Source organism: Stegastes partitus, unplaced genomic scaffold (genome assembly GCF_000690725.1).
Source record: "Stegastes partitus isolate 25-593 unplaced genomic scaffold, Stegastes_partitus-1.0.2 Scaffold785, whole genome shotgun sequence".
NCBI lineage: Eukaryota > Metazoa > Chordata > Actinopteri > Pomacentridae > Stegastes > Stegastes partitus.
The window spans coordinates 305,715-315,873 of NW_007578516.1; the positions used below are offsets into that span (position 1 = coordinate 305,715).

At 39.7% G+C, this 10,159-nt stretch overlaps 1 protein-coding gene across 1 annotated transcript; it reads right to left on the reverse strand.

Moving 5' to 3' along the window:
• Positions 1-7,633: 7,633 nt before the first annotated feature.
• cart3 (cocaine- and amphetamine-regulated transcript 3) lies at positions 7,634-8,922 on the reverse strand. Its single transcript, XM_008292108.1, has 3 exons — positions 8,734-8,922; positions 8,002-8,085; positions 7,634-7,900 (listed from the first exon to the last, which is right to left on the reverse strand). The coding sequence occupies exons 1-3, from the start codon at positions 8,920-8,922 to the stop codon at positions 7,793-7,795; spliced, it is 381 nt and encodes a 126-aa protein (XP_008290330.1). The 3' UTR covers positions 7,634-7,792.
• Positions 8,923-10,159: the final 1,237 nt, after the last annotated feature.

Here is a 10,159-nt window from a genome sequence, read left to right on the forward strand (position 1 = left end):
TTGGAGCTGCTCTGGTCCATCTGTTGACCTCAGATTCTTATGCTGCACTTTTATTTCTTTGTCTTTTATTTGAAGAGCTGACTGTTCACCTGCTGTCTGATATATTCCATCGATGGAGAGGTGCCACTGCAACCAGACAATCAGTGTTATTAACTTTATTAAATGCTGTGGCTGATCATGTATATGACCGACACTTTCTCTTCTTTTCAAAGATTGATTTCTTTATTGGGCTCTTGGATAATGTCAGGGAACAAGCAAAAAGGGCACAATTCTAAAAGTTTGAAAAGGAAATTAAAGTTGGAAACATTGACAGCAAAGGACAAGAATGTAAAATAAATACAAATATAAGAAGAAATTAGAAAAAGTAGCTACAAAGAAGGACCCAAACTCAACAAATGTATTAAAAAATGTCAGAAGATTTAGACAAAAAAAATAAAAAATCTATCCTATCGCTGCGCAGCAAACAGGAACCTCCAGGGAGTGTTGTTTGCAAAACCTTAAGGGAACATTCCATGAAAATTCCCTAAAGGTACCCTGAAAGTTCCCTGAAGGTTACCTTTTGTTCAGGAAACTTTCTGGGAACAATAAATGAACATTCCCAAGAGATTGTGGTTTGTTTCAGGGAACCAGTTCATTCTAATCTCCAACAGACGTTCCCTAAAGGAACATTCCTTGAACGCTCCCTGGAGGTTTACGGAAGGTTATTATTTGCTGAACCACCATGGACAGTTACCTGAATGTTCCCCAAAGGTTACGGTTTGCTCCTTCAGGAAACCAGACAAGAGTAACATTCAAGGAATGTTCCCTGAAGGTTTCCGTTTGCCAAACCTTCAAGAAGCATTACATGAGTGTTCTCTGAAGGTTCCCTGAAGATTAGTTTGTTTGTTCAGGGAACCGGAAAACAGCAACCTTCAAGGAAAACGGAACATCTTTGAGTTGTTGTGGACTAAACAAGACATTAAAAGTTGTCATGTTGGGCTTTAGGAAACTAACTCTTTCACCATTTTCGGGCATTTTATTGACCAAACCTCTAATTGAGTAACTGATGACACACCAGAGAGATTTAACGACCAGGTAGTCGATCCAACTGTGCTCCTGTTAGAGAAACTGTTTCATGTCAGCATATTTTAGCGTTTTAGTGAATAATTTGGTCTTTTTGTCTTTTAATTCCCTCTAGCCTGATTATTACTTGTATTACTTAACTGAGCCAAGGACATGAAATTAGCTCTAAGACTAAAAAAAAAGGTCTATAATCTGTGATTCCAGCTTCTTAAATTTGCGTGTTTTCGTTTTTTTTCTTCCTCCATTTTGATAAACTGAGAATCTTTGGGTTGTGGACAAAACAAGACATTTCAAGTTGTCATGTTGGGCTTTAGGAAACTAACTCCTTCACCATTTTCGAGCATTTTATTGACCAAACCTCTAATTGATTAATTGATGACACACCAGAAGGATTTATCGACAAAGGAAATAAATGTTGCAGGCCGACCAAGTAGTCGATCCAAACATGCTCCTATTTGATAAATGGCTTCATGTCCATGCAGGATAATTGCTGATAGCACGTAACAGGATCAAATCCCAAAAGAACCGTGCTTGTTGAACCCATGAAGAAGCCAGACCTCTGGAGACATTGTGTTCCAGCTTTGCATGCAGTTGACTGCGCAACTATAGATCGAGGAGAACTGCCGCCTCCTCTGAGCCCAGGACAGTCAGAACCGTTCATGGCGACTGTAAATAAGACCGTTTGTCTTACTTCCTGAACTGCAATACTTTCTCCTGACAGCGAGGATTTGTTATTGATTCCTCGGGGAATTACCTCCAATTCCAACACTGATTACATGTGTGGGTAAGAGCTGCTTCTTCACGCACTGAGACAGTTCCAACCTGCAGCGATCGCCCATCGAGGGCAACGTTTGTTTGTTTGTTTGCGAGTGATAATTCGACAGGATGACAGATGGAGATGGAAGCAGTGGGAGAGAAAGAGGCAGCGGATGATTGAGAGAGTGATTGATGGAGACGCTGAGCAGCTGATGAACGATACGGTCTGAATCAGAGATTGCTCCTCGAGAATGACATTGTTGGGCGTAAAGCGCTCGATGCATCAACACAAGACGACGCTCGCAGCCAGGAGTTGATTTACAACGTGTGAACGCTGATATGTGAACACCTGATTTTGTTCTGCCCTTGTTATGTGTCAGTCCAAACCCCAGGTCATGTGGCGGCTCTGATTTATAGCATCATGTGTGGCGGCCGCAGTAGTCGCTGCCCATGTGACTGTTGGTCACAGTGAACACCCAAACAGTTTCCAAACAATCACACTTAACACTTGTCTTTTCTATTCGTAACAGTTTGTTTTCTTATTTGGATGCATATTGAAGCATTCAGTCTCGTCTTTTAATTCCCTTTGGCCTGATTATTGCGGCTTAACCAAGCCAAAGACATGAAGCGAGCTCTAAGACCAAAAAATGTCAAATTCTACAAATTCCAGCTTCTTAAATTTGAGTGCTTCCAGGTTTCTTTCCTCCTTTATGACGTTTGAAATTAACTGAAATGTTTCCTTTAACTTGTAAAAAAATAAAAAAAATAAAAATACTAACTTGCATGTGCGATAAAACCATTTGTTGACACTGCAAAAATTTAATTTTTGGAGGCATTTAGTTAAGTTAAAATCACAACTTTAATTAAAAAAATTACTGGGCTTTTAATATCACAAGCATCAAAAGGGTTCATCCCCTGTGGAGCATGAATGTAATGTAAGTAGCATCCTGTTATATTTAGTGTCTGTGCAAATGGAGCCTTTGGTTCCCACTATGACGCCTCCTTTACTGGGACCAGGTTGTGTCGGTTGTTAAGAAAACAACCCGATTTTTAGACGTTTCCCGACCGTGGCACTTTCACTGAAGAGGGTGCAAAATACTGCCGTTATTTAAAAGGCTGCAGGATTTGTTGTGCTTCATCTCTCATTTCTGCTTAATTCATAGACTACTTGTAAAAGATGGAGCCTCCACGATGAAGCCAACGTCAAAGTGCCTCTAACCTGCATTCTTTCCAACAGCCAGCAGGGGGCGACTCTTCCAGTTTAAAAGAGAAACTGAGCTGACTTCTCGCTTGATTTACTACCTCAGTAGACATTTTCTTAATAAGTTCATGGTCTCAATTGCTAGTTCCAGGTCTCATTCAGTACAATATGATGCTACTTAGTAAATTATGATCCCATTTAGAGGAAAATAGACGATGAAGCGGGGCGTGTTTTAGGGCTCCACGTCTTGTCACTGACTCTTTGTTTTAGGAGTGTTTTTCCAGCCTCTGTGGTGATGAGGACACAGACACTTACTGTATTTAATTATTTCTCCAGGTGTCTCCTATTAATAGAGCTCAAGGTTGTTCATTTTGGCCTCACAGTTGTGCAGTTAAGGACGTTTTTTTCATTTGGAAATTTAACAAAATAGTGGCTTAAGGGGTTTAAAGTGTTGCCAGACGACAGACCACAGGATGATCAAAGCAAGAATGATTCAGCCTCTTCAGGATGATGAATGCTCTCAGGAAAATTGATGGCAGTGCAACCGTTAGTTACTGTGTGTGCTAATCTGATCTGCTTGTTCAGAGGAAGGCGCTGGAGGAGGGCAGCTCGAGAAATGACCAAAATGGAAATGAAAATGCTGCCCTCGTGTTTTTCACAGCATGACTGAGGGGAGGATTTCACCCGACGGTGGTCTCAGAGGAAAGGTCTAAGGGTCAGCACAATTAATATGATTTGTATAATTATGGATGAGAATTTCTGCGACAAATTGCCCAGTAATCCAGCCATGAGAGCTTCACGAGTTTGCCTGATGGCAGCACTACAAGAAAGGTCAACGAGTGATGCAGAGCTTCATCGTCTGTGGAGCATGAATGGTCTCGGTTTTTATATTTCCTGTGCAGAAGGGCACAGAAATAGTGAGGAGTCATTGTCTTGATGCCTGATATTTGGTGAGACGTCTCACTCTGGACCAGGGGCAGGAGCCATTTAGTCGAGTGCGACACTTCAGTGCAATTTTGAGGTATTTTCCTCCAGTATTTTCAACTTAAGCTGCTTTGTTCTTCCACTCCGTTACGTCTCAGAGGGAAACGGCATACTTTCGACTCCCCTTCTTACCTCAAAGATGTAGATTTGACACAATAGTTAATTAAACAACCTTTAAAACTGCTCACATGGTTTCATTTTAATGAAATGATCCAAAATCTCAGCAAAAATCAAAGACTTTTTTTGTGATTTAGTGATTTTTTCCATCTAAACTTCTCACCTGGTTTCATTTGAGTACATCTTCAAATGATCCAGTATCGCTGCAAACATCAAAGATTGTTGGAAAAATTAAAACAAACTTATGTATCAGAACAGAATGATGCATTTACACAACAGTTCATGTACCAAACTTTTCAAACATAACACATTGTCTGAATTAAAATAGCGGTTTCAGCTTGTTTGGCTTTTACCAACGTGCTTTCTTTTTACCTTAAAGCTTCTTGTGTTGTTTTATTTTAATAAAATGATCCAATATTTCACCAAAAATCAAGACTGAAGAATCGCTGAACACAGATTTATGTATCAGAACTCATTCTTTCTTCTTTCCTTCTCCTATTAATCATGTTTGGAGCCTCAGATTTATCTTGTCTCTGAAAATAAAACTGGATTTAAAGTAGTTTAAACTGCAGCAGCTACAACAGTGACAAGCTGCTGACACACTGGTGCTTTACTACTGATGATCTAATGATGGACAGATCTAATAATACATCAATCAGAGATACCAAACCAGGAGTTTTACTTTTTAACTACATTTTGCTCTAGTACAAAAAAAAAAATGGCATAAATAGGACTTTTCATGCAGGGTTTTAACTTATTACTTTGTTGTACTGGTACTTAGGACTCTTTTACTTTTAAGTTGTGTGCAAAAATAAACATCTTAGTGGAGCTTTTTTTAACCTGCTGGACCAGTGAATGAACAATCAGCTGATGAGGCCACATTTTCTAAGTAAAACCATCCAACTGTCTTTTGCATGACCACATGAGATGATATCATGATGCTCTCTAAGAAATCATGTTCAATGAGACCTCAGGAGCTTCCCCTTCTTCTGCTGCGTCCGAGTGTCTCCACCTGTCAGTAAAATATTTATGACAACAGCTTCTCCAGGAAATAAGAGGACGAACATGAAAAAGTAAGCAGTTAATTTGATCACAAGCTGCAGTTTGCCTGCAGCTCCATGTCGACTTCCACACAGCCGAGCTAAAACGAACATGAAAAAGTCAACATTTGTCTCTCCTGCATTATTGATGGCGGCTAGCAGAGAGAAAAGCTGGATGTGAGACGAGCACAGCGATGTTGGATATGAACAAAGAGAGCTCAAAAACTCAAGTCATCAGCGAGGAGTCAAGACAGATATGATTCGATTGAACATGAAGACATTGTTTCAATCCGTGGTCTCGTTGTCAAGCATTTATTTTTGAATTTATTAACTGATGAACTCCATTTAGCTTTTATTTCGTTTTTGAAGGAGTTTAATTTGTCCATAAACCAAAAAGTGATGGTACTCTATGAAACAAAGTCAACAACTCAATATGCTGTGAGGATGGACATGAAGGAAGACATACTTAGATGCTTAAATGTCATATTTCCAATTAAAAGGTCTCCTTTAGATGTCAAGCTTTTATTCACATGAATTCACAGAAGGATGAACTAATTCTCAGAACTGTACATGCAAACACTTAATTGTTCTTAAAAGTGCAATAATATGTGAACAGCACTTAAATGATGTCACAGAAGGAGGAGAATATGATGTTTTTTATATGCTAGAAGACACACTTTGACAGAAATAAACACAGGCTTTGTTTTGTTTTGTTCTTTAAATTTGAGTTCTTCCTGTTTTCTCTCGTTTTCTTGCACATATTTTGGTTGGTGTCTGTCTTATAACATGTGCAGCACTTTGATCAACTTAGATTGTTTTAAAAAATTGCTATCTCAATAAACTTGGCTAGATTTGATCCTTTGAGTTGCTGAAGAACCAAGTGGCAACTCTCTAGGGTTGTAAAATGAAGCAAAACCAGAAGTACAGTTCCTCAAAAGTCCACTTGAGGTTGCCTCCAAAAATGAGTCAATCCCCAAAAACCTCCAAGTTAAATATCCAACTTTACAGCAGAAATAAACATCTTCACAGCCTGGTAGAAAACATGGTTTTAGTCTCTTTAGCTAATTTCCATATTCATGACAACTCTACGGGTGGTACATCTTTATCTAACTCACCAGTTAAACTTGTATTAAGGCTTAAAATTATGCACAGTTAGCGTGACAGGATGGATGCATCATAGGACAGTTCATGGCCAAGCTCAGCTCCACTAATGCTGCATCTCTCTGCTTATGTTTGAATTAGCTGGGAGTTAACACGAGTCATGTACCGACAAGATGGAAACAGCCTGAGCCACTGAGTGTCAAGCCTGCTGTTCAGGAAACCTACGGCTGACGTCACAAAGCTTCATCCGTCTTCAATGATCTCATCATTGTGACGTCAGTCTGGGATCCCGCAGAAGAAATGTGGCGACTCCTCTAGGATGCTTAACAACCAGCCTGCCAGGTACGTGAAAGAAACAGCGCATCGAGGAGAACAAGTGTTTTAAAGACCTCACACCAAATACTGATTTAGCTTACATTTTTCCTCCTTACTGCACTTGAACTTTGCCAATTAGTAATAACTCATTCATTGCATCGATTCTGGAAGCTTTCTCCTTTTACTTTAGGTTTTTTTTAGCCCCTTTACTTTAATTCTGTATGCTGAAACCTTTACATATTGTTGTGTACACACCTTAGACTCAGATGTGAGGTGTGTGCACGGTGGCATCTTGCTGCTTTTAAACAATACAGAGCTTCAAGTGGAAACTGCCCTGTGGATATATTTAGATATGAGGCTGCTTGTGTGGGAGGTAAAAATAGATTGTTTTCACATCTTTAGTTTTCGGTCACTCTTGTGTTTAGCTTCTCTGATGTCATCAGCATCATGAAGCTGATAATCAATGAGAGCCTCAGAGTTTTGGTGCAGTGATGGAGATGTAACAGTTAGTTTCTGCTTCCTCTGCAGCTGAATTTCATTTTTATCCCCTCTGTTGTGATCTGTGCAGCAGGTTGAAGGTGTGACGGAGTGCAAACGTCACTGTCCAAACACCGACTCCTTCAAATCATTACAAAAAATAATCTACACGTGTGACACGACTGAAGTTTCAGAAGAACATGCAGCCACTCCACTGCTTTACAAAACAACATGGTCCACAGTTTATTACCATTAGTATTATTATTCATACACAAAACATTCATCTGAAACAAAAATAGTTCAAGTTCAAAAGACAGATTGGATTCACCCAGACGAAGAATCACTATAATATTCCCATAATATTGCTGTCAGGAGTGTTACAGTGTGTTTGTGGTCCTCAGGTGAAGGTTTTATTGTGCAGCAGTGTGTTTTTTTTTCTCACAACAATGATCCAAAGTGGGTTTTCCTACAGACATAAAGTGGTTCTGAATATTTATGGGTGTCCTCATCTCCTGTTCATCACCATCCTTACAGCAACGTTTAGCTTTCTGTGATAGAATATATACTCTTCTAAAATATACATCATAGAACTACTATAGTTCTTTTTCGTGCGGGTTGCAGTCACCCCACCTAATCCTCAGCTGTATCATAAAAAATATGACAGTAATTACAAAGGAATCGAGTGAGAGTTTTGTTTGTTTTATCCACATCTCAATGCTACATTCAGATCCGGAGAGACTCATAAGCACTTCAGCAGGAAGAAGTTGCAGAAAGCTCCCCGGGGACAGTCGCACATCTTTCCGATGCGAGCGCCTTTTCTCACAGCGCACTGCTCCCCGACGTCACACTGAGGGAGAGAAGCGTAAAGCAGACGTTTAACTTCCACCAGCTGCGACATGCATTGATAAAAATATCAATTAATGCGGCGTGTTAAAGTGCGCACTGTACCGTTGGGACTTGGCCAAATTTCTTTTCCCATAAAGGCAGTCGTTTAGCCTGCAGCTTTTCGAGAACTTCTTGGAGAGCTCCAAGCTGTCAGAATCAAAAGGAAAAGGAGTTCGATAAATGTGCATACAAACATTAAATACACATTTTTTGTGTCACATGTGTTGAAAATGCAAAGTGAACATAGTTTATAATAAGAAAAAGCATCTGTAAATCGTTTATAATTGGAATATTTGGAGATCGTTTGCAAAATACAGCCATGCGTAAAAGTGACGTTTCGTCTAAAATGGTACAAATTGGTGAGAAAAAGTGGTAAATATTTGACAAATTCCACCAGCTAGAAGTTACACGGCAGAGAAAATCAGTCGTATGTATCGAAGATGTTAAGTGATTATAGCTTTTAGTAAGAAAATAATCCGTAAATTCTTAGGAATTGGAATAATTAAAGGTTATTTGCAAAATACAGTCATGCGTAAAAGTGATATTGCGTAAAAGCGACACAAACTGATGAGGAAAAAGTGGTAAATATGTGACTAAATGCACCAGCTAGAAGTAATATGACAGAGAAAATCTTAAATGCGGACGTTTTTTAATCGAATTTGGTTCATTTTAAGGAAGCAACGCAACAAAAATTACAAATTGACTTGATAAAATGACTAAACTCTGGGAAATACCCAAAGTTGCATCGCCTTTCCATGTGCATGCTCAAAAAAAAAAAGTAAAACGAAATCTTACCAGCTGCTTTTCGCTGGTCAGGTTCGGACCTTTTGGGTAGAAGTCCCGCAGGGCTCTGGGGCTCAGCTCCTCCTCGGACTCGCTGTCCAACATTTCGGCTCCAGCTGCGCTGGAGAGCAGCAGCAGCGCGCAGAGAAGCGCCCCGCTCAGCAGCCTGGAGCTCTGCATGGTCCCGGTGCACGGCAGCATGTGTGGCCTTTCCCTCTGCCTGCTCTCAAATAGTCGCTCCCTCCGCACCAAACACCTTTTTATCTGCGTCCAAACCATCTGCTCGCCCCACCTTATCCTTTGATTTTCATTTTTTTTTTCTATTTGTCATGCGTAACAGCCGCGTTGGGTGAGTCATCCCGTAAAAGTTGCTGGGCAAAATATGCCTCAAAAAGTCAACAATAACAGCAGCAGCAGCGTGGAGTCGTTACAGGCAGAGTAATAGATTACTCGTGACCTAGATGAAGAATATTGTCGGTATTTATTTGCTGATTAGACTTTGGTGCTGGCCTCTGCAGTTTACTTCTAAGTTGATCATCAGTCTACTTCATTAAACAGCAAACATGTGCTTCAGTTATCAATCAAGTCAAAGAAAAACTGATCAAAGAAACACTGGATCAATACAAAGCAATGCAGACTATTATTTTTCTGTTATTACCTTTAGAATGACATTTGCAGCCTCTCTGTTATTTAAACTTGGTGACTCAGTCAGTTCTTTTATGCTGTAAATGATGAAGAAAACCAAAGAGTGCTGCTTTTAAACACCATTTTTTGAGTTTAAAAGTTGCTGTGACTTTTAGAATTCACCTTAACTCTGATGTTAGTGGACTGAAGATCCAAAAGAGGAGCTGAGTTTTAACTATCAGCAGTAATCGATATATTACTAAAAGGAAAATTGTACACTTTCACACATTTTTGGATATAAATTAGTAAAAAAGAAAAAAAGCTTCTTTTTTGTGCTAAGACACACAGCATGATGCTGAGTCACAATAAGTTGTGTCATTGTGTTTGTTTGTGCAATTAAGCTCTAATAGTATCATAATTAATCTGTTAATTAGGGGAATAATTACTTTGAAATTGATATCAGGGATAAATGACGCAGGCAAATGGAAGCCGGAAATCAGAAATAAAAACATGAACCACTTTGCAAACAGGTAGCACTGCAGTGTCAATGCTGAGTAAAACCCCCATATGTGACTGTAAAAATAACTTATCAAACTGCTCTTTAATCCTCCCAACATTTTCTATATCCTGCAGCCATGGCATGGTATCATTTCATCTCTTATGCAACCACTGAGTCCAGCGTAACAATACAGCGGATGAATGTTTACTCAAAATATGGGCTGCTGCTGTTGCTGCCATTGTTGCTCTTAATCCTGCCGTTGAGTTTATCCCGGTTCGTTGCATTGATCAGCGCCTGTTCGGGGTCCATCGACGG